The 25,382-nt window shown below is 41.4% G+C and overlaps 1 protein-coding gene across 1 annotated transcript in view; it reads left to right on the top strand.

Annotated features, from left to right (window-relative positions):
* Positions 1-25,172, top strand: part of atp2a3 (ATPase sarcoplasmic/endoplasmic reticulum Ca2+ transporting 3) — a 48,814-nt gene extending 23,642 nt beyond the window's left edge. The window contains exons 6-21 of the mRNA XM_053331285.1: positions 3,298-3,378; positions 3,718-3,803; positions 4,149-4,613; positions 9,646-9,734; positions 10,761-10,863; positions 12,179-12,310; positions 14,366-14,482; positions 14,600-14,818; positions 15,592-15,927; positions 16,899-17,119; positions 17,214-17,416; positions 18,358-18,443; positions 18,852-18,985; positions 19,667-19,784; positions 21,217-21,334; positions 21,690-25,172. Of these exons, the coding sequence (XP_053187260.1) occupies positions 3,298-3,378; positions 3,718-3,803; positions 4,149-4,613; positions 9,646-9,734; positions 10,761-10,863; positions 12,179-12,310; positions 14,366-14,482; positions 14,600-14,818; positions 15,592-15,927; positions 16,899-17,119; positions 17,214-17,416; positions 18,358-18,443; positions 18,852-18,985; positions 19,667-19,784; positions 21,217-21,334; positions 21,690-21,733 (2,552 nt within the window). The 3' untranslated portion in view covers positions 21,734-25,172. The remainder of the gene's footprint in view (positions 1-3,297; positions 3,379-3,717; positions 3,804-4,148; positions 4,614-9,645; positions 9,735-10,760; positions 10,864-12,178; positions 12,311-14,365; positions 14,483-14,599; positions 14,819-15,591; positions 15,928-16,898; positions 17,120-17,213; positions 17,417-18,357; positions 18,444-18,851; positions 18,986-19,666; positions 19,785-21,216; positions 21,335-21,689) is intronic.
* Positions 25,173-25,382: the final 210 nt, after the last annotated feature.

Below are 25,382 nucleotides of genomic sequence, written 5' to 3'. Positions count from 1 at the left end.
TACATGTTCAGTGTTGTTTTTATTCTATTTTTAGTGTGTGTCTTTTTAACAACTGGCCAAGGACAACAGAAGGAAATCAGACTTCAAGGCAAATTCTTTTTTGTGTGTGCCAAACAAATAAATTAATGAAATGAAAATAAATTTTAGAAGAGTTTATAAATGCAAACATGGTGGGAAGTATTTGTTTTGAAAAAGTACCTTGTTAGCTTGACATAACCCTAACCCTTGACATCGTCAAGGCATAGTCTGCATTATAGTAGATATTATTACATTTCTAAAAGGTTTATGATGATAGAGTAAAAGCATTTTTATAACCATCATTTTAGATGTAATTTACTTCAAAAGTCCTCTAGTGCCTTACAATTCCTTTTGACAGCTATTAGGTCTAGAAACGACCATCTCTAAGTGCACTACTGTTAAAAACAAGGTACTATTTGTTGGTGAAATTCAAACTTCTTTTGAGTATGGAATGCATTTGCTGTCAAAGTTTACTTTTACAAGTGGTATCATAGTGGTGTTAGGCACTGCTGCATATTTGCAAAACACACAGTCATATATTAAGCGCTTCGTTGTGTCTGAGATAATGTTGTTGCTAAGCATTTTTAAACAGGGGTAAACTGATATAGGCACCACGCTGCACACTCTCCTCACTTAAAAAATGTGTGTCAAGCACGTTTTAAGTATGTGTTGCCCCTCTGACTGTAACATGTCAGGATATGATGACAAAGAAAACAAATTAATATTTTCCTTTCCTTCATTGATTTCCCAGGCTTTCCTGTACTTCAGATTAGCCGCTGGTTGTTCCATGGGAACTTGATGCTAGGGCGTAAAATAAACTGTATGGAGGTATCGGAAAAGGACACTGTTGACCACAAGTGCCTTTGAGGAGAGAAAAGAACATAAATATATTTACTCAAGTTTCCAACCCTGCTGCCCGCTTGCCTTCTTGTAGGTACATTACCGGGGATGCCAGCCATGGTTACGGCACAGTTTGTGATTTGTGCCTCCACTGGAACTTTCCTCAGTTTTTTAAATGGAGTGATTGCAGTGGTCAGGTTGTCAGGGACTACTAGAGGTTTACTCAGGACCTGAAGAGATGAAAACCTGCACCGAGCCAAGTCACAGTTATCGTGCATGTGAATGAAGACCTCTTTGCCAGTATATTATGCAAGACGAATTTGTCCAGTTTTACCAAATGGAAGAAGAACTCTAGCCAAACCAGCTGACTGTTATTTTGATCAGATCTGCATGTGCTGTGTCTAATTTGTGAATGAATATAAAGGTACACTTTTTTTTGAGACTCAAAGTATTAACATGAACAGCCAGATGAATTTTCTGATCTTGATATTTAAAAGACTGCTTATATATACAAATCTGAACTCAAAGTGGCTGTATTAGGATTTAGATTCCTCCTCTAGCAGATGGAGAGTATCTGTGGGAGGCCATGGCAGAAAGTGGAGGTTTGATTGGGGAGCCGGAGTCTGCGGGTAGGCGTTTGAAAAGCCTCTCTTTTCTGCTCTCGGCCAGTCCTGCTACAGTGAACTTGTAGCCCCCAGCCATCTCCCACACAAACACAACACACATTTCTCTCCCCCTCCGCCTCCCCCTCTCTTGTTCTCTCACAATACATGGGTGTCAGACAGAGAAATGTAGAGAAATAGGCAAATGGAAGCACACGCTATTCAGCTGCATAAGTACAGTCTCTTCATCTCTGTCTCTCCATCTCACCATTTTTTCGCACCCCCCTTCCCTCCCTCCCTCCCTCCCTCCCTCCCCTGTTTCCCGTCAGGAAAAAGCTGTGAAAAATTCCCCTCACGTATTTCAACTTTGAGCAAATGTCAAGAGAAGATGATGGAGCTCAGAGAAAGATCAAGAACTGAACACTGAAACTTAACAGTGTGATACCGCTTTGAAAAGTTTTTCTCACTGATGCGTCGTCATAGAAAAGACATGCTGCCTGTTGAATATCTTTCCATACGAGAGCAAGGAAAGGTGAAAATTCAACAAGATGTCCATCCTTCTTCATGTTGGGAAGCCTAACAGTAGATTCACAGTATTTCCTTGTTTTTGTTGTGATTAATGTTGAGAAGCATTGGCGGATGAGAACTCTAAATTGGAATTAATGAGATGCTTACTAAACAAATTAATGATAAGGGTTTTTTTCCTTGTCTGTCATGTTGGGAGAGAAATAATATTACATTTGTCTGAAGGGTTTGGAGCAATTTCCCACTCGTCTGTTCCGAGAGCATTGTCTTTGACTACATGAAATTATCCATTTTTCACAAGCTACTGCTGTTCTGCTATTATGAGAATATTCCCATTAAATGTTCAGTGTCAGGCTTTGACAAATTAGAAGCAATAACCATTTTGTTTTGGGGTATTAGATACTTATAATGCTCTGGCTATGAAATATGAGTTTAATATGCAAGCTTAATAAGCAGACTGTAAGACTATGGTGGAGTAGATGAAAAGCATCTTGTAGATTTAGTACGAGGCTCGTCTGAACTGTAGTTTGTGTGTGAGGAAGTGGTTTATCAGAGAGTGTTGGGAGAGGAGTGAGGAGAGAACAAAAGGGAGGGGAATTAATCGATCATTTTAAAACAGTAATGTGACTCCATCAAGGTTGTATCGAGCCGTTGTTTACCTGAGGCTGCTGCTTGAGCCTGGGCTGAGCCTGCTGATGTTTCTTTGCTCAAGGATTTATTGTTTGAACACGGACATTCGATAGGGTGTAACTGAGTGTTCACCTGCACCTTTACACTTATAGGTGCAAATTTACTTTCCTGAGGGGTTCTACAAAAGGCACATTATCTTCAGTATCTTATTAGAAATACATTCTATCCTCCTCACTGTCCAGTTTTCTTTTTATTACTGTTCCTCATTTTCTTTTATTGCATGGCTATGCTAATATGGATGAAATTTGCTACCAGGTTCCTAATAATACCCTGACTTTATTCATGTAGCCCCATCATGACAGTAAAATTCCAATGTTTTTGTCAATTTCCAATACTTTATGACCAAATAACAGCACAACTGCACCACAACTTCAGCTGTACTTAGTGTTTAGTGCTAATTAGCAACTGTTAGCCAACAGGCTAAACTAAATTGGTCAACAATATGAATATAACCTGCTAAATGTGTTAGCATTGTCACTGTGAGTGTCTTGGTGTGTTAGCATTTAGCTCAAAACACTGCTGGCATGACTGTAGGCTGGTACATTTTAGTTTCTGCTTCATCATTTGTTAATGCCAACTCGCTTATTTTTTGCTTGTTTGTTTGTTTGTTTGTTTGTTTCAGTTGGTGACAAGGTTCCTGCTGACATCAGGGTCACCTCTATAAAATCCACCACCCTGCGAGTAGACCAGTCCATTCTCACAGGTATTTCTCATCAAACACCAAACAATCCTGCTTCAAGAATTTTAAATAATTTAGATGTAGTTGTGCTCACTTTAAAACTTAAAATTTAAAGTTATATGCACTCTACAGTTTTAGTTCCAGAAAAATATTTGCCCAAAATTTTTTATACATTTTATATTGTCTTAATGTTTTGGTATTTGGGGCCAATGATATACCTGTAATAGTACTTTGTGTCCTTTTAGACTGTGAGTGTAACTTTGTTTTTCTCTTGCATTGTCATCACATTGTTGGTCTAGTAATCACCTGTTGCAGTTTACAGATCTAATCCTGGACAATTGTCTCACTCAATCTTTTCTTTAGGGGAGTCCGTGTCCGTCATCAAACACACTGACCCTGTTCCCGACCCCAGAGCTGTCAACCAGGATAAAAAGAACATGCTGTTTTCTGTAAGCACATCCCCTGTAGCGCGCTGAGTCATGCTTATCTCCTGCTTTCATATCAGAAATTGATGTCATTATAGACAAAGCTATACAAGCTTGACTTTTCATCACATTGTTGAAAGTACTGTAGCTCTTAAAAAAGTTATATCACATCTCTAGTGATCTAAAGACTGCTTAATGTGTGTATGTTTATCACTCATTTGATGGAAATCCACTTCATAGTTTATGAGATTTATTATCAGGTCATGAATAGATGAAGATCAAGCTTCTCTGATATCCAGTTTGCCAGATTATCTCTGCTTCACTTCCCCACACTCATTTCTTTTTTCTTTTTTTTAAAATTCCCCTCAGGGTACCAACATCGCTGCAGGCCGCGCTATAGGTGTCGTTGTTGCTACAGGCGTCAGCACAGAAATTGGTAAGATCCGTAATCAGATGGCCGCTACAGAACAAGAGAGGACACCGCTGCAGCAGAAGCTTGACGAGTTTGGCCAGCAGCTCTCTAAGGTCATCTCCCTGATCTGCGTGGCCGTGTGGGTCATCAACATCGGCCACTTCGGGGATCCTGTCCACGGTGGCTCCTGGGTGCGAGGGGCCATCTATTACTTTAAGATCGCCGTGGCCTTGGCTGTGGCCGCCATCCCAGAGGGGCTACCCGCTGTCATCACCACCTGCCTGGCCCTCGGCACACGTCGTATGGCCAAGAAGAACGCCATTGTTCGCAGCCTGCCCTCTGTGGAGACCCTGGGGTGCACCTCTGTTATCTGCTCTGACAAGACCGGCACCCTCACCACCAACCAGATGTCTGTTTGCAGAGTAAGTGGCAATCAGGAAAGCAAAATATGCTTCTGTTTGAATTGATATTTGACTATGTGAGCATACATGTTAGCCACTGAACCACTTCATTACTGCTATTTTGGTAAAAACACATTCCTTTCACCCATCTGAATTGGTTCCAAGGCAGAAACTCAAGTCTGAGCTTTTAATTTCCACATTCTGTCATTTGATTGACATTTTCTAAAAAGCTTCTGGGAATTTGCTCTGAGAAAGTGTTGTGGGGGTGTAATCTACAAGTGTTTGCTGTTCATTATGTATGCCAATCTCCACAGTTTATCCATCTTTTTTCAGATTTTCCTTCTCCCCCCCCCCCCCGCTTATGTGTGTGTTTTTTCTTCTTTTCTTTCTTTTCTTCGAGTCGTGCAAGTGGGGGCTTATAGAAGGATGGAAAATCCTTGCGGTGTTGTGTAATGTTTACCTCCGTTTGGCAGGTTTGAGATAGCTGCTGTTGGAGTAGTGCAGGCTGGCATGACCTGGCAGTACTCAAAGCACTACGCGGCCAGATCATGGCCAGATCAGGTCACACAACGAAGGTTTCCAAAATGTCAAATCGCCTGAGTAAACACAATCCAGTGATCCATATCCTGAACTGTCCTGTAGGTTTGCAGTGTATAAATGGTGTGTAGATAATTACATTGGACAACAAACACTGAAAGATCTTATCCACAAATATTCAGGACTAGTTCTAGCACACAGCCTCACCCTCCCTTTTAGTGTATGTGTGTGTGTGTGTGTGTGTGTGTGTGTGTGTGTGTGTGTGTGTGTGTGTGTGTGTGTGTGTGTGTGTGCGTGCGCGTGCGTGTGTGTGTGCTAGTGTTGCTCCAAGCGCAGAGTAAATGTCAGCACTGCTATTTGTCTTGGCTCCTGTTAAGGGCTCTGGCCCTACACACACACCTAATCTCAGTTAACACCTCTTGTCCTTACATCCTCCAGATCACCTCTCACCTGAGCTTATGACCTCAGACTGTTACTGGACAGTGTGACTAAGGCAGTACTTAAGCCATGCTCACGCAAGACTTAGTACCACATACAGTGTTGGCAGCCCATGTCGGTGATTCCCTGGATGTCATATATTACTTTATTGATTATTAAAAGGGATTCACCACCATTTAGAATCGTTGTTAATGTTTTTATTAGTTACTTGTGAACCACAAACCACTTTCATTTTTCTATGTCCATGTGAATTGCTTTGTTTTTCAAAATGGAGTTTGCATTGGAGGACCTTACACTTCTACAGTAGCATGGCTCTTGCTGCAACAGCAACACCCCCCCCCCTCCCTCTTTCTCTCCCTCTCTCCCCTTCCTTTTGCTCCCTGAGATGACGTGGAGCATCTGTGCGATTAGTGCGTAGCAGCAGGGAGTTCCCTCTCGCAGGACGGACATGGAGGAGTGATATCACTGCATCCCTGATACCCTCCCAGTTAGAAAAAAAGTGAGGCAGGCCCACGGCGGTAAATATTGACCTTCTGCTTCCACCTTTACTCCCTGGCCTGCTGCTCTCAGCTCTCTGGTGGTCTTATATGTGCTCAGGAAAACAATTCAAACTTCCGCTTTGCAGTTTTTTTTGTCATGGTGTTTCCTGGAGATAGTCACTTTGGCGGTTGCGTAACTCGTACCTCCTCATGTTCGCTGTGTAATTAGACAGCTGAGTCTGTTTTTATGGCCATTGTGTGTCAAGGTTTAAATGTCCACATGAATGTTTGCCCAGGCTTATCCATCTGTGCTTATTCTTGGACTGGTCCCCAGCCAGTGGCCCTGATAGCGCCATGTGTCTACCCTGGCCTCGAGGGTATCCCCATATCGGCAGGATTTCCAGGGATTCCCCTCTGTGTCCCGACACTATACTTCCCTTTTCCCTTTAAACACACACACGAACACATGCACACATACACGCATGCACACATTAAAAAGGGTTACTCGCCATTCATCCCCACACAACCTCAAAGGAAGTGAGTAGAAGAATACAAACTTGTGCCACTGAGTCACATGGATCACACTGTGGCTTGTTTCCTTGGAGACCACAGCGGATCAGATAGTGAGAGAACACTTAGCATGGAACAACCTTATTATATTTCTCAGTTCCTGCTTTGTGTGTACTGTATATGTTTTTTGTGGAAGTTATTGGGTCCTGAAATGGACATTGTTTTTTTATAGAATAGTGTAGCAGAGGCTGCTGAGCCAAATGACCTTTTGTGAAGTTATGAACTGAGCAGAAGGGTACAGCTATTTAAAGGTTCTTTAAATCAACACTTAAAAATAAATGCAACATTAGTGAACAAATACAGAGGGAATGATGGGCTGTTCAGTTAGACATTTGATGGTGATTTCAGGATCCTTTTTCCAATACTCCCTTTGCTGCTGTTGTTTTTGGAAGTCAGACACATAATCAAGCAGTGAAAAAGTAATTAGTTAACATTTAACATTCAGTCTCAAGTACATGCCGGCTGTTTATCTATATGGATGGCAATCCATGTCCAAATTTGGTAAAGATATTCATGGTCCCCAGAGGATGAATCCTAATGACTTTGGTGATCTTCTGACTTTTCCTCTAGCGCCACCATGAAGTTGACATTTGTAAGTTTGCATGAACGCTCTCAACAGACTGGTTTGAAATTTGGTATAAACGTTCATATTCCCCACAGAATGAATCACAACTTTGGTGACCTTAAAGTGGATATGGAACGCAGATGAAGTTTACTCTCTATTTAAAAAGTATGAAACAAACATAACAATTATAAAGGACATTTAAAAGGGAAAGAGCATCACTATCTTGCAGTATTATAACCTGTGACGTCATAGGATTGGTTGGACTGGCTGAGTTCCACAGTTCGGACGGTGAAAGACAGTGAAAGACAGAGGCATTGAAAGATTTAGACTGGGGAGCCTCAGGACAGAAGACAAAAAGGAGGCTGATACTGTATTGCTCCTGGATGTAGGCCTACACACGGACTTTACAGGGTTATGGGACTGTTACAGCTACTGTTTATTGAGGTAAATGAAGGGAAAATGTCAAAAATGACAAATGCATGTTCTCATAAAAGCTATAATCTCACAAAGACTATAATCAGGCTTCTGTATGACAGTTATGTATAGCTGTGCTTCATCTTGTCCAGACTAGATTACATCAGACTAATTGTAGTAACCCTGTTGCTGCAGAGTTGTTAGGGAATAATTACTCCATTAAAAGGCTAAAATGTACCTTTTAGGCTCATGTGCCAGCGGGACAGCAACTACCTCTCATCTGAGGCTGGCCATCGATTTTAGTGTTCCATTTTAAATTGATGGGTGCTTGTAGGTCAGTGAAACACGCACACTTACACACACTCACACACACTCACACACTAACACAAGAATTGAGAAGGAAGCCACGTTTAACCAAATGGCTGCTTCATTAATTCTTCAATCAGACTGATTTAATGGAGTCTCAAATAGAGCTAAGCTGGGTCATAGTGGTGTTTTCTCTTGGTGTGTGCATGTTTACAGTTTGCTGAAGTTAAATGTCATGATATTAAAAATGAAAAAAACATGAATATGAACTAGAAAAGGTGAAGGAGATCATGGTCAGTGAGTTAGCCTGTAGTGACATTGTGTATGATAATCAGATTAGCTGTTTAGATGCACAGAGAGGCCTTGGACTGGAAATGGTGCTGTATCTCATTCTTATAAACCACTGCCCACAACACTCGCATCAACACTTGTTTTTTTTTATCAATGTATTAGTTTTACCAGTGCATCATGAACCAGCCTTCTGGGGGATTTTCAGGGGGAAGATATGCCAACAATGCAGCCAACAAAGCAAATCCTTGGACAGCTCTGGGACTCCAGCTCTCTCTCCTTACACTTAAGTTTTCCAGCAGTAAACTCAAACGTATCCGGTGGTTGATGAAGCTTTACATCAAGTCATCATTGTCTGAGAGTGGAAAAGCTTTCAGTTTGAGGGGTTTCTTGACTCTGGATCACTCCAGATTTTAAATACACTGGTCTAGCCTGCAGAGTGCTCCCTGTTTGATTTTCATAATGCTTCATAACCGTTTGATTTATCTGAAGCACATCAAAAAGCAAGGCAAGAGTAATTGGTCTTAGTTAACATCATCCTTTTTCTCAGTATTCAAGCCGTCGCTGGTTATTTGAAGTGTGTTTTACCGCCATAGGGCTGTGTGTGTGAACTGGATGCTAATACAACAATGGCAAATGCTCTCAACTCAACTCAAATCATCACTTCAATTGATTCAATTCATGAAGTGAAATATTTGATAATTATCCTCTTAGATAATTATTCCAAGCTTTAAAATTCCCTTAAAGCAGGCCTTCCCTGACACATACCTCCTCTTAACATGCGCTACCAACACCATGTTTCAGCATTTACTTTTTGCTTTAAGTAACCTCACAGGAGAGGTCATGTAGATAAATAAAGCTTTATTTCACACTGTATGATACTTGACTGAAGCCACAGAATGGACTAAGTTGCTTATTGAGTTAAGTATTTAACTGTATCGGTTTATACACATTTTATAGACCTGATTTATAATTTTTGACCATCTAATGTATTGACATGTTTAGTTGAAGAGTTTCACTTAATAATGAAAACAACTTTCCCAAGCAACATGCTTTTGTAATGATGACTCTACTGAAGGTTACTGTGAGGTCAATGTGAATAAAGGAGAGTTTTGCTTCTTGTTTTTAAAACCTCATTTTTTGACCGCAGGCCAAAGCTCAACTTTGTTTAGCCCAACGTCCGTGGCTCGATACTAGCAGGTGACTTTTGTTGCATCTCATACCCATCCCTCTCTCCCCCTGTCTACCATCTGCTTCCTCACTGCTAACCATCCAATTACAAGGCAAAAACAGCATAAAGCATCTTAAAAAAAAAGGATATTTTTAGACTCATACAGATGTCTTTACTTGACACCATTGTATCTATTTTAGAGTGGTGAGCATTCACAACACATGGAGCAACCCAGCATCAGACTAACTAACTGTACTGCTTCTCTCTGTCTTCTCTCCTCTCCAGATGTTTGTTGCTGACAAGGCAGATGATTCAAGCTGCTCCCTTCATGAATTCTCCATCACTGGTTCTACGTATGCCCCTGATGGACAAGCGTGAGTATCACACTTCTAAGATGTTAAGTCTGCTCACATGATACCTCATTAAATTAAATATATGTGTGTGAGCATTTTACACGTTCATAGTTTCACTCTTTTTTTTTTTTTTGTAACCCTTCTTCCTGGCTTTGATGAAATTCTGAATTGTTATCATTAAAACAAGATAAAATATAAATAGAATTAGTCAAGCAAAGCACAAGATGGGCTGGGGTCCAGGATATATTTCATCAGAGATAATGATCCCCAAAAAATGTGACTAACTCTGCTTTTTGGGTTGCCATGGCAATTTCTGTGATAACAAGGGAAATTGTTAACAATTCCTGGATGTGTGCATTACTTGAAGAAAAATACTTTTTCAGTAACACTCATGTACAATCACAACATGACACACTCTCCTGGTTGTACTTGTTGCAGGGTGAATTTGGGCACATAAACTGAACACAAGATGTTTCAAAAGTAGGTTTTCAGTTGTGTGATCCTACCCTCTGCCATGTCAGGGTGATTGTTTTCAAAAATCTGAAGTAAAAAAAAAAGTGCTTGTGTAGGAATACAGGTAGGTGGCTAGTCATTAGGTGGGAGATGACAGTTCACTGGGCTTGTTGTTTATTTTGCTGTTTGTGAGTACAGTATTCTGACTCTCATGAACCTTTCGATTTCATAACAGCAGAGTGTGGGTTATTGTGTGGGAGCTTCGCTAGCAACGGTTGCAATCTCTACTGGGAAGGGATCCATGGTTGTCATGCAGTCAGTGCTGCTTGTCAGGAACACACTCACTCTATCTCTGTCTCTCTCACTCACATACACTGTTTACTACTGTACAACCACAGTTTCTGCAGTAAACTTCAGTATGCTAAACAAGCCTTACCCGCTCATAAATATTGATGAGGTTTACTGTGACTGAGGTGTAGCGAACTGTGAAGTCTTTTCCCCTGTGTTTTGCTGTTGTGAGTGACGTTTGTGTGTGTGTGTGTGTGTGTGTGTGTGTGTGTGTGTATGTACTGTATGTGAATTTTTTCCTTCCAGACTGAAAGGAGACAAGCCTATCCAATGTGGAGACTATGATGGACTTTTGGAGTTGGCCACTGTGTGCTCCATGTGCAATGACTCCTCACTGGACTACAATGAGGTCATTAACTCACATACATATGATTCTATAAGTAAAGTTTGTTATATTTAAGTTGCCAAAACAGATGTTATCGTGAAGGTGAGCTTTCTTTGCAAATTTCATGGCCCACTCCCAGTATGTATACACACTGCAATGACCTCTATAAAAGGTAGCAATAGAATACACACATACACACTACTGAGAGCCTTCTCTCTTGCAGTTGAGCTAATTTTACTCTGATGTATGATTTTTTTCTCTGGTTTGGATTGCTTTTCTCACCTCTTTGTCATCACCATGGTATCATGGTAACCATGCTGAGGAGAGAGGCCAGGGATAAGACACTTCTCAACTCCCATGTATCCTCCCAGACTAACTCTTTCTCTTCTCGTAAATGTTTTTTTTCCGCCCAATTTTGTATGTTTTTTTTTTCTTTAATAAAGAGTCTGAGATGAAAGTGTGCTAGACCAGGAAAGACAGAGGGACAAAGCATCTGTGCACTTAAAGGGGAGAGATGTGCTTTATTGCTCTCTGCGCTCTGTCACACAAACAAATGATGTGTGGTAGGCTATTACTGCTTCAGCTTCACCTACTCCACATCTCTAGTGAGGGTACACCTTTGATAACACTTCACATGTATGACTCAAACGTTTGTAGAGGCTCTGCTGAATTACCTGCAGAATTGCTCACAGCATTTTTGCTCAAGTGTTATTCTTGTGCCATTTTAAAGGCTGTTGTTCATATTTAATAGGGTCTGTGCAGGTCTTTTAATACAGCTGAATTCAGGCCCCTAAACAAAGCCTTTGAAGGTATTCAGAGTCTTGAATGTCACTTTTTGTGGAGTTTCAGTCAGCACCATCAGACCTGTTATTACTGCTCGCTACAGCAGCTCAGTTTTAGTGTCCACTTACATGAACTTAATTTGTAACTGCATCTGGCTCCAGGTGTCATTTATTAATTTATTAACGATATTACAAATAATCATTGTTACATACAGCTTGGAAGTTCCTGGACACAATATAATTATAGGCCTTATTGTTTCTACTGGTTTTCCAACCATTTCTCTGCAGCCGACCAGTGTAACAATAAAAAAGTGTTAAACTACATTCTTAAAAGGCTTAAATTTAACTTGATGAACACTCCAGAAAGCCTGGTTTAACAATTGAGCTGGTGGCTGGTTGTGAGTCTGTTTCTCCTCAGATTTCACCTTAAAACATATCATCATAACAGGCTCTGAATTTAATGACTTGTGACAAATAGGGCGTATCACCCTCTCCCTCTATAAAAAACTGAAATCGGAACGCAAGTTTTGATGTACAGTGTTTCTGTTCTCTCCCAGGCCAAGGGGATTTATGAGAAGGTGGGTGAAGCCACAGAGACTGCTCTCACCACCTTGGTGGAGAAGATGAACGTCTTTAAGACTGACCTGTCTGGGCTCAGCAAGGTGGAACGTGCCGGGGCCTGCAACTCGGTAAGTCACATGTCTAGGAGTGTGAGACCCTGCTGTGTCTTTGCCTCTGTATTGATGTGCAATCAATGTTGGATGTGAGGTGTTTAAACCAAGTCTGTTCAAATATATATTATATTAACTTATGTATCTACAGTGAGCAACATGTATGCAGTAACTGCCATATTTGCAACAGGCTTTGCATTCCTCAGCATGAACATGCTAATGGGACTGTAATTACCCCTCTCATTACAACGTACTGTACACTGCCTGGTTATGCATTGCACAGGGGACAGCATAATGACCCAATGTGTCTCTGCTTGGAACTATTACACCACACTGTACACTATATAATTATTACACCATACTGTATACTGTATGACTACCACACCATAATGTACACTATATGACTACCACACCATAATGTACACTGTATGACTACCACACCATACTGTATACTGTATGACTACCACACCATAATGTACACTATATGACTACCACACCATACTGTACACTGTATAACTACCACACTATACTGTACACTGTATGACTATCACACCATACTGTACACTGTATGACTATCACACCATACTGTGCACTGTATAATTATTACACCACACTGTGTGTTAGGTTATGCATTGCACAGAGGACGACATAAGCGTGTCCATTAATAACTATTTGTGCAAGATGATATTTTACATCCAATTATTGTTCCAGCTTCTATCCAGAATGACTCACAGGTCTGATTTCAATTTCTTACCCTAGGACTGTTTGATAGGCACAAGACTGTTGACAGACACAACTTTGACTACAGGGTGTGAACCTGTGATTGTTTGGTTAAGAGTTAAACAGACGACACCCAGTATAATATTTTGATTGTCATTTAAAAAAAAAAAAAATTCCTGCCTGCTGCATTGACTTCAGAATAGATCTATCTGCACAAATGAAGAGCGTACTCCCCTTAAAGAACATGTTAGGTCCTTGTGGAAAGTGTTGAATGAGAATATGTCTTGGTGTTAGAACAATCAGTGAGATCACTGAGTTGATGTTGGTGTTACATCCCAAACAACAGGGTCTGTCATCAACTGTGACGAAGTCAGCCACCATCAAGGCTTTTCGCTCCACTGTAGATAAAGGACATTGAAATTCCTGTTGGTCTCACCTTGCAGAGCAAAGGCTGTCAGTGACACTTTGGAGTCTCATATGAGATGAGTGACTGACGAGTAGAGAAGCACATGTTTGATAAAATGTTTTCTGGTTTAAATTTAAACCTGTGGACTGGTTCAGTACATCTGTTTCGTGAATAAATGCAGGACATTGCTCACAAATAATAACATCCTCAGCAAATTTTCGATGAGTAATTTCACATGAGATGACCTTAATTTTCCAAATATCTGCTGGGCGTACACAAGTAGAAAACAGTACAGAGAGGGGGAGAATAATTCCTACCATGCCATGCCAAGACACTCTCACATTGCTCTCTCTCTTTCGGATAGAGATGGAGAGGAAAGGTTTGTCACATTGACAGATTTTAGAACATCCTTTGGTTGTTTGAAGCCCCCTGACAGGGTGTGTGTACATCACAGCCGTCTGGTTGTGCAGAGAGCATGATCAATGTTAACCTCTCAGTCTCAGTCGTGTACTATGGGATCAGCACCGACTCTGAACTAGAAGGACACCTGCTGGTAGAACAAGACGTGACACTAAATGCAGATAATAGAGTAGTAGAGTTTTGTGTTTATATACATTTTTTGGTCTGCCATCTCATTAGCATTTTTTTCTATTGTTTTCCATATAGCTTAGTTTTTCCTACATGACATTAAATCCTGTTGTAGGCAGACATCTGGCTGCTGCCTACCACTGGCACCAGGCAGACATCCTGACAAGGCAGTTAAGTGCTCGGTCTAAAGTGGCATCCTTCAACTGTCAGTTGCTAAGCCAAACCTCTGTCACCCACCGGCTGCTGACTTGACAACTGCCTACGAATGCAGCTATTTAGCTCCAGCTCTGGTCCTTTTGTCAGTTTCATCTTCTTCTCCCTGTCATTGTATTCTTTTCTCCCTCTTGCTCATCCATCAGGTGATCAGACAGTTGATGAAGAAGGAGTTCACCCTGGAGTTCTCCCGTGACCGCAAGTCCATGTCTGTCTACTGCACCCCGGTCAAGCCGGGCTCCCAGAGCAAAATGTTCATCAAGGCATGAATGAATCACATCATATCAAATTAACAGATAGAATTACTTATTATCATTATTGTCATTTGAGATCTATTGTTTTTTTTGACGTTTTTCTTTTGGGTCAATCTCATCCCACAGGGTGCTCCAGAGAGTGTGATTGAACGCTGCCAGTACCTGCGTGTGGGAACAGCAAGGGTGACGCTGACACCAGCCATCCGTGAACAACTGCTGTCTAAGATCCGGGACTGGGGAACTGGCAGGGACACCCTGCGATGCCTGGCGCTGGCTACCCATGACACCCCGCCACGCAAAGAGGACATGGACTTGGAGAATTCCAGCAAGTTTGCACAGTATGAGGTAGAGGACCTGACCCATGGTTACATCTTATATTTAGCTTAAAGGAGTCTGTGGTGTTCAGATAGGTTCATCTTGGTGATGATGAACCTTTTCAGACATTTAGAGAATAGAATAGTTTGACATTTTAGGAAATATGCTTATTTGTTTTCTTGCTGTAATTTAGATAAGATTGATACCACTCGCCACAAAAATCATGAAGCTGGAGCTAGATGACTTTATGCTTAGCTTAGTATAAAGACTCGAGGCAAAGAGAAACACAAAAGTCTAGCTCCCAGCACCTCATATAAAATGTTAAACATCCCTTTATTGTTTAATCTGTACACAGACCATTGATTTGTGATTTTAAGGGGGGTAAACTTGTCATTTTTACATTTTTGTTTTTTTAATTGATTAAACAAATGTGATATAACTTATTAGTAGTAGTTTTTGAGTTTATAATGTAAAATAGCTAACTGTCTATAAGTTAATAAGTGTGTTTCCCCAAATGTTCAGCTACACCTTTTTGCTGCTGTCGATCTTCAGTGTGAATCACAGCAGTGATTAAACCTTTATCCTCTTAAAGTATTAAGCTTTTACACTCGGCTCTCCTTTCCTGGAACATTTCCTTTTGTTGTGTAGGATGTAATCTGTTTGATGTTTCCAACAGCAATACAACAGAAAAAGTTGTGAAATTCATTTCTTTGGAACTGGAGTTAGATTCTGTTTTTAGATATAGTTCTGTGTAGCCTAATCCCTCTTCCACTATCTTTATTTTTTTCCCATTCTCTATTCAGTTGGGCCTCACATTCGTTGGCTGCGTTGGCATGCTTGACCCACCCAGGAAGGAGGTGATTGGATCAGTGAAATTGTGCAACGAGGCAGGTATTCGTGTCATCATGATCACAGGAGACAACAAGGGCACAGCTGTGGCCATCTGCAGACGTATTGGCATCTTCTCCGAGGATGAGGACGTGACGGGAAAGGCCTACACAGGCCGCGAGTTTGATGATCTCCCGCCGGAGGCACAGAGAGAAGCTGTCAAACGGGCTAGGTGCTTCGCCCGCGTCGAACCAGCTCACAAGTCCAAGATCGTCGGATACCTGCAATCATTCGATGAAATTACTGCCATGGTGAGAAGAAGGGATGAATTTCTAGCAGGTCACATGGTCTCATCAAGTCACATCTCTAAGTAACTCTTAACTAGTAGTGTACATCTCTCCACACAAAGTCTTCACCTTTTACCATATATGGTGTGCACTTCTTTTGTCATATATTTATTTATGCCTGATGCAAGGCAGAAAAAAAGTGCATTTTTTCCTCCCATCAACCGTGTGTTATGTGAATGACTTGTCAAGAATGCATGAGAAGAGGTCAGTGAGGCGTGACATGTTTCAAGTCTCACTGAGGCTGCTCTATCAGACACTGCTATCAAAAGCTGTCATCTCCGGCCCGCTCTGCTGCTTCCTATCTGACACACGTCTCAGAAGAGGGATTGATCCGAGGGAAGACGGGAGGGAGGGATGGCGGGCTGGAAGGAAAGAGGGAGGGTGGGAAGGAGGGAGACGGTATCACCATTTGCCTGTCAGACGCGCTCCACCATTCACCACAGTGCAAAGCCGCTTTGGGCCCTGCCGTGACAGATCTGTATCTCACTTGCTCAGCTTTAGCTTAATCCTGTCTGCATCTCTTATGATAATGAGACTTTCTATAATGAGATTGCAGTTATCAATCATCATTAGTTTGTTTCTGGTTAGAGTATAATCCCTTAAAAAATGTAATGTGTGCTCAATATTTTAGGGATCAACAACATGCAGCAGCAGTAGTAACAAACATTTTTAATTTCTATGCCATAAAATATCAGTTTGTGGATTCTTAATCAGTTAGATGAGCTTTCATTCCTCAAAGATGTTTATTCAACTTTCTAAATTTAGTGTTGTTGCACTAGTTGTTGTTTATGCTAATGCTCACTAGTATGGTTACAATCTGATAGATAAGAAAAGTAGAAGAATGTTCCCATAATAAGGAAATCAAATTCATGAGTTATCTTATGAGTCATGGTTTCTGATGGACTAATGGCACAAACTATCTTTTCTCGCCCCAGACTGGTGATGGTGTGAACGATGCCCCGGCCCTGAAGAAAGCAGAGATCGGCATTGCCATGGGCTCTGGCACAGCGGTGGCCAAGTCTGCGTCTGAGATGGTGCTGTCTGATGATAACTTCTCCACCATAGTGGCTGCTGTGGAGGAGGGCAGAGCCATCTACAACAACATGAAGCAGTTCATCAGATACCTCATCTCCTCTAATGTGGGAGAAGTTGTCTGGTGAGGCACAGAAACGCACTGAGATACTATCTTAACCTTTAGTTTGATGTCCTCAGCTGATGTGTGTGTGTTTTTCTTCTCTGTCTGTCTGCAGCATCTTCCTCACAGCTATCCTGGGTCTCCCTGAGGCTTTGATTCCAGTCCAGCTGCTGTGGGTAAATCTGGTGACTGATGGCCTGCCTGCCACTGCTCTGGGCTTTAACCCCCCAGACCTGGATATCATGGACAAACCTCCCCGCAATTCAAAGGAGCCTCTCATCTCTGGCTGGCTCTTCTTCAGATACCTGGCCATTGGAGGTAGCGTTAGTGTTCAACTGAATTACTGTAAATCAATGTGCGATTACGTAGCATTAAAGCACAGACACACCCTCTTTCTGGATGTTAATGTGAAAATCTTGTTGTTTACCATCATAAGGTACTAGTCGCTGGATTTCTTATATTTCTCTCTATGTAACTTTTGTCTCAGATGCTTACAGTGTACTCAGGCAAACTTCTGCTCATGGAAAACTGTCAAAACAGGATTTAGCTGTTATTTATCAGCTTCAGGGGATCATGAAGAGAGACTCAGCACACCTGTTAGCGATTTCTAACATTACGAGTGTAACGACTTTGCATTTTCCATCCAATTGCCATCAATCGCCCACCTCTATCAGCTGTCACCAAGACGCACACTGAAGCTCTATAAATGCGCATCAAGCTGTTCACCCAAGCATTGATCATAGCGCCTGGAAAACATTTGCACAAATCCATCGAAGTGCCATAAACACACGGTAAAAGTGTTAGCTGTCTTTCCTTAAAACAGGTGTTTGTTGCTAACCGTTTTTTGCACAAACCCAGCTTGCATTACCCCAGATCATTTCATGCAAATAGCTAATGAAGCACTATAGGCTAATAAGGAGCTGTCCTGCATAGGATATTGAGCATTTTATGTACGTTACTCTTGGATTAGTGCACTTTAAGGCACAAAATCACTCCATGCATTAATCTTCATATAAGCTCTCAGTCATTTTTGTTTGTTTCTATCATCTGTGTGTGCAAGCATCTCACAATGTAGTTATTAGGAAACTCGTCTGTAGTCTATATTCTTTAGTAGTTTAGAAATACAGTCTTCCTGGGATAAGGAAGTCATCTATCTGTTCTTACCTGTATCTGTATCTATCTAGGTATAGTAATGTTTGACTTTGATCTTTTTTTCTGTACAGCTGGGCACCTGTGACAAATCTCTGTTTTTCCTGCAGGATATGTGGGTCTTGGAACAGTGAGTGCTGCCACATGGTGGTACCTGTTTGATGAAGAAGGCCCACAAGTGTCTTTCTATCAGCTGGTGAGTTGTAATGAACATTGCTCTGCTCTGTCTGTCTGTCTGTCTTTGTTTTTCTGCTGCACAGTCCTGTCCTCAGAGAATAGGGTTTTTTTCCCCCTTATGTTTTGATATGTATACTCGCTCCCAGCCTCCTTTACATTCCCCCACTGTTGGACACAGTTATGTTTGGTGATCCCATCAGCGGACAGAAATAGAAAGGGAAGACCCATGTGGTTTGATTGCACACAGGGTGGGAAAGAGGCCAATGTTCTGCAGCTGTTCCCCCATCAGATCCAAGCTCCATCAAACCAGGTCGCTTGGGTCCTGGTGACATCCTGCCAACACACATGCAGGCGCGGCCGCACACACACACACACACACACACGCACACGCACAGACTAACTTCCGTCTGTCTCTCTTTTTCTGCAGAGACACTTCATGCAGTGCACCGAAGAAAACCCCATGTTCAAAGATATAGACTGCGAGGTGTTTGAATCCCGTTACCCTACAACCATGGCCCTGTCCGTGCTGGTCACTATTGAAATGTTCAACGCACTCAACAGGTCAGTCATCTTGTGTTGTGATGGCTGGGTAAACTCTTAAATGTCACAGCTGGCAGATATTTATAATCATAAGAGACACTGTCATCTAACAGGACAGCACTCCCTTTGAGAAAGTAATACACAGCCATCTGAGAGATAACAGCATGCCAGAAATGCACAAAATCAACAGTTTTCACTGCTGAAATACTTCATGTTGTTGGTTATAATGGAGATATATTTTATACTCTTCTTTTAGTATATGTGGAAAATGAATCAAATGAAGCAACACATCTTAAGAAATTGAATCATGCTTTGTGGGGAAAAGAAGAACAGCAGTAAGAAGGGAAACAGAAGTTTTGCCAGGATTTGCTCATGGAGTAATGCATCTTAACCCAAGCCAAGACAGGCCATAAAACTGACAGGGGGGACACATGTTTACTGTACATGGCTGCTTGAAAAGATTTAAAAAGAGAGACCTGTTCTTGCATGATGCATTGAGTATTAGCTACACTTAAATGTCAGCTCTTTTTTTTAAACTGTAAAATTCCAAACTAATGAAATCTTGACGTCTATGAGTTTGCCAGAATATTTTTTGTCTGATCTTTGCAACATCATGGAATCACTTCCTTGTATGTCCTTAATGTCAAGTTGAGCAGTTGAATTGTCAACATGTTTTGATGTACTAAACCCTCTTCCCGCCAGTTTGTCTGAGAACCAGTCCCTGGTCAGGATGCCTCCCTGGGTCAATATTTGGCTACTTGGAGCCATCATCCTCTCTCTCTCCCTCCACTTCTTCATCCTCTACGTCGAGCCTCTGCCGGTGAGTGACACAGTTGTAGTAGACTCTGAAAAATGCATGCTGATAATACTCACATAGAGGGTGTAGCTTTGATTTCAGAGGTCAAAAAGTGTAGCAGTTATAATTAATTGCATATGCTACACAACTTTTATTGCAAACAACAAACTATGATTAAATGAGTTATCATACTTTTCATGATAATGGTAGTATAGATGGAGACTCTGGCTGCTGTCTTTGTCACCTCCATGTCTTGGAGTCTGTGGATGGGGCTCTGGATGAGGTGCGGCCCATTGAGTCCTTAGTTCTGTTTTGGGATTTCAATGCTCACCATGGCAGTGACATAGGAACCTGCCTGCCCGATCTGAACCGGAGTGGTGTATTGTTACTGGACTTCTGTGCTAGTTGTGGATTGGCCATAACAAACACCATGTTCGAGCACCTTAGGCCAAAGATCAATGATGGACTTTGTAATTGTGCAGGCATTTTACTGGACTGAGCCAGAAGGCAAAGTTCTCAATTTAACAGTTGGTTTAGTTTCCAACACATAACTATGGTCATGATCTGTGGGAAGTGACTGAAAGAATGAGATCGCAGATACAAGCGGCCAAAATTAGTGTCCTCTGGAGAGTATCTGGACTCAGCCTTGGTGATAAGGTTAGAAATATGGGGATGGGGGGGGGGGGCTCTGAGTAGAGCCGCTGTTGCTGTAGATGCCTGCTAGCCACATCCCCCTAGTAACTGGCACATCCATGTGGTAGGAGACCCCGGGACATACCCAGAACATGCTGAAGGAATTACATATCTCTCCTGGCCTGGGAAAGCCTTGAGATCCCCTCAAGGGAAGCTGTGTGTGTGTGTGTGTGTGTGTGTGTGTGTGTGTGTGTGTGTGTGTGTGTGTGTGTGTGTGTGTTTCCATACTCAGTCTAATGCCACCAGTCCCAGATAAGCAGCAGAAAATAGATGGATGGATGGATGGATTAACCTTTTATGAAGAGGACTTGCAGTTCAAATATGGTTTAGATGTAGCTGCCTCCTCAAAAGATCCCAAACTCCATCATAAACTTTAAACTCTATAAATAATGTTTTACTCTCATACAGCATTTATTGTTGATTAGTCTTGGTTGTCTTTTTAGAATAAACATCTGTAAATAAAAAAAACAGATAACATTTTTCTTACCCAACTATGCAGAGGAAGGGGATGGACTTTTTTTTTTTAGCCCTGAGGCTGCATACAGCACCAACATCTTCAGCCAAGAGGATTAGACAGCATGTCGCCTGATAGGCAAATGTCTGTTTAACTGTGGAGTGCACACTGTGATAGCTGAAGGCAAATCAGATGATGTTGTGTGTCCAATTATAAAAGTAAAAACTTCCAAGAGTGAAAACATGCTGTCTAGTATCTGATACACTAATGGAAGAGTTTCTGACGTTTTTCATTGCTTCCGTCCCCCAGTTGATTTTCCAGGTGACCCCTCTGCGCTGGTCCCAGTGGATCGTGGTCCTGAAGATTTCCATCCCAGTCATCCTCCTGGATGAGGCACTGAAATATGTCTCCAGGAACCATCTAGAAGGTACACTTTCTTTTTCAGTTCTCCAATGAACCACCCATTAGATATTATGATGATGTTATGAGGTTGAAATGTTTGTGAATTGTCTTAAAATCAGTGAATGTCCATGTCATTTTAAAAAGCACATAGGATTTTATCTGTTTTCTGTCCACTGAACTGTCTTTTTTAACCCTCTCTCTTCTCTCTCTCCTGCATTTCTAATGCAGCCTAAAATCTTATTATCTCACCTTCTGTGAAAAGGTATTCCATTTCCATCTCTTTGTGTCCTCTTCTCTCCCCAGTGGAAACTCTCAGCTATAGACTAATTGCACTAGTCTCTGTGTTTTTCTAAATCGCTTGTTTTTTATTCCCCCGGCAGGTGATGAGGAGAAGAAATACCGGAGGAGATGGCAGCTGAACTAAGACCTCTCCATCAACACACTCACACAGTTAGACACACGCCTACCCTCCTCTTCCCTTAACGAGCTAGAAACCTTTTTCTCTCCCCTGTCCTCGTTCCCCCCCCCACTCCTGCATGTCCGACAACAACAACAACAACCACCACTAGAATTGAGCAGGGCTTACATGAGAACGGGTGCGCAAGAAAAGAGAGCATGCGTGTTCTTGCGAGCATGGCTTTGTGTGTGTGAGTGTGTGTGTGTGAGTGTGAGTGTGAGTGTGTGTGTGAGAGTGTGTGAGCAGGCAGATGCAGGCCTTTCGTTATAGATGCGAGAGCAAGAAACAACCGCAGAAGAAGAAAAAAAAGATAAAACTGCCCAGAGCTCTGCTTTTAAAGATTTCTGCTCATTGTTTTGTTTTGTTTTTTTTTCATTGTACAGTACAAACATAGTGGTGCAGTAGCTGGACTTAGGGAAAGAAGGAGAAGGAGGACAGGGGAAAGGAGATGGATAATACTTGGTGGGATTTGGTGGGGAGGGGAGGCGGGTGTTTTGAAATCAGCACAAAGACCGAAAGAGAGATTGAGAGGTGAAGCGTGCTGTGGAGAAGACTGGCGTTCACTCTGGCAAAAGAAGAGCATCAGAAAGAACGTGGAAGATGAGAAAAAAACCATCCGACTCATGAGACTGGTCAGGTTTCATGAGTCACCCACACTACTGGCATCGAATCTCAGCCAGCTCAGTATGAACATGGCCTCATCAGCACAACACAATAATATATCATCGCCCTCAACACACAACATCTAACTCCTGTTTGATCGTGTTTTACGCACAACTAGTCTCCTCTCTCTCTCTCTCTCTCTCTCTCTCTCTTTCTCTTTCTCTTTCTCTCTTTCTCTTTCTCGCTGTGTCGAGGAGGCAGCTGTGGGCCCGGGTGGCGACTTGTCGGGCTCTTGAGTTGGGTGTGGAGATGTTGCTCCACCTAAAGGTGTGAATAGCTTCACGCTGCTTGGCCGCTTCCTTCAGCTCTTTATTCAAGGAGCTGAGGTCAGCTTGCAGACTTGGCAAAACTGAAAAAAAAAGAAAAAAAAAAAGGAAAGAGGGGGAAAAAAAAAAAAAAAGATGTGGCGAGTCAAACAGCAACCAAACCAGCATATCAGCAGTGTAGTTTTCCTCCTGGCTGGTCCTGTTAGGCCTGACCTTAATGTCCCATCTGCTGTGCTGTCATTGGAGTTTCAGCTGTCAATCATCCTGGCAAGTTATTTCAATCGAGTAAATTAAAGATAGATTTTAACAAGTGGATGATGCTTCATGACATTTTGGCCAGAATAATGATCTCATCTACCTTTAATTCATTCAGTTATTTCTAATACTGCACCAGCGCTTACAGTAGGTGAGTGTGCATTATAGCCTTACTTGAATTAATTGGTCTAATTTGACTTGGTAGGCTTTTCAGTTTTTGAATGGCACAGATGATGTAGTTAAGTTAAGGAACGGCTAATAAACTGCTTGATTGCGTCAGTCTTACATCACTCAGTCATGAATCATTTATATATTAAGCACAGTAAACATCCATGCCTTATACATACAGCCCACTGCACCTCCACATTGAAGATGTGGTCAAAATGAATGTCTCTTTTAGCCTTTAATTACCTTTTTACCCACCACCACTCTCATTCATACGTGCCCAAATACTGAGATCCATTCAATACTGATCACTTGAGGTCTTAAAGATTCTGAATGTCCACCTAGTCTGTGGCCTGTGTAATAGGAAACCCTTTTATGTTGTGCTTTGTGCGCTGCTCCCTCAGCTCCTCCTGCTCTCTCAGTGCTTTAGCTACTCACTTGGGTATTGTTTTATAATGAATAAATAATAATGTATTTGACTGAATGAACCCACAGGGTTTGGATTGTGTCTTTTAAGTCTTAATTATGGGTTTTGTGTGGGCCCTGGTGCTATGTGGACTGGGTCAGGCTGACACAGTGGTTACTATTGGTCTTTTGTCACATCTGAATAGGACAGAGGAGAGTGTGCACATTTAAAAAAAGAAAAGAAAAAGCATTTGTAAAAGAAGGTACTCGATCAAAAACACCTACAGGGAGAGGAAATGGAATTTGGATTTGCACTCTGTGTCAGCTGCTTTTGATGAATTTAATAAAGCAATGTTTCAATCACAGAGATCTTCAAGGCAACTGTTGAAGATTTCTGTGAGATTGAAACATTCTTTAAATTCAATTTACTCTTGAGTTATTGACACAGTTTTCTCACTTTTCTTGCTTTCCAGACCTGCTTCCAACAAAGCACGGTTTAGAATCTAAGGGAAAATCCACTTACACAAACAAATCTGCTACTGCTGACATTACCAAGTCTAGATATTTCCAGCTCCACATGTTCTCTGGGGCTTGTAAAAGAGGATTCTTGGCAATGCACAATATGGCAATCACTAACTTAAATAGAAGTAAAAGAAGCAGATTGTGGGAAAGTTACTCTAAAGCCTCGATTTGAATTGGATTGAACATGAGAATGTGGCATCTCTGTCCAGACCAGCAGACCACCTGTCCCTGTCCCATGTCTCCATGGCTCTGTAACATGCTGGCACTCTGGCCACCAGGCACTATAGGTCTGTATAGCCTTGTTATTTACTACTGAATCCTCAACTCTGTACAGAAGATGAGAATATGATCGCATGGAACCTTGTTACTGTAATAATAACCTATACAGTATATAATATTTAATTTTTTGATAACTTGCATCAATGTACTTACCAACATCAGACAGACTTGTGAGAAAGCATTTTTATTTTTATTTTGAGCACATGGTATCTAAGGATCTCTCTCTCTCTCTTTTTTTCTCCATAGAATAGAAAGGTTGTTTCTTAAAAGTTCCCGTTTGGTTTTTACAGTTGCTGGGGTTTTGTGTCTTTTACTGTAGGGAAAGAATATGATGTTACCATGTTTAAGATAGACAAGAATCATGCTTACGCTAATTAATTGACGCTGATCATGTCAGTGATAGTTATCTGGTGTGAGAATGTTCAAGAATTTGTGAATGAACTGTGTATGGTTTACACTGAGCGATAAGCAGTGATGAATCCTGGGTTATGAAGTTTTATGACTGTACATTGAAGGGCTTGATGTGGATGCAGGCTCTAGAGACCCCTGACAATCCTTTCGGGTATGACATTTTTGGGAAGTTGACTCTTCCGGCACGGTACTCAGTCTTTTACCATCTTTAGAAGAATAACCATCCTTAGTGACAGTAGAGGAATGAAGTTCATATCAGTAACATCTAACCAACAGTTCCCTTTTTCTCTGTCTATACAAACAAGTAACCAGTCTCTAGAGCCTGAGTACCACCTCTGAGAAAATAAAAGGATTCTCTGTATTGCCTTGTTAATATTAATTGTGGACACATAATTTTATAAATGACAAAGACGTGGAAATAAAGATTATTTATCTTGTTATTTATTCAGAGCTTGTGTTCTTTTTAGTGTACCACAGTAAATGTGATATTTTTTTTAACTGGAGAAAAACATTCTCAAAGGAAAGTGTTTACTGTGACATTTTGTGGATTATCATGAATAATTAATGGCTAGATACCACTAAGAGGAGATAGAAAAATACTGTTTTGCCATGTTAGAAAGAAAATTATGATAATAGGTGACACAAACATC

Source organism: Scomber japonicus, chromosome 13 (assembly GCF_027409825.1).
Source record: "Scomber japonicus isolate fScoJap1 chromosome 13, fScoJap1.pri, whole genome shotgun sequence".
NCBI classification, from domain to species: Eukaryota; Metazoa; Chordata; class Actinopteri; order Scombriformes; family Scombridae; genus Scomber; species Scomber japonicus.
This window is presented reverse-complemented; position numbering and strand designations above follow the sequence as displayed.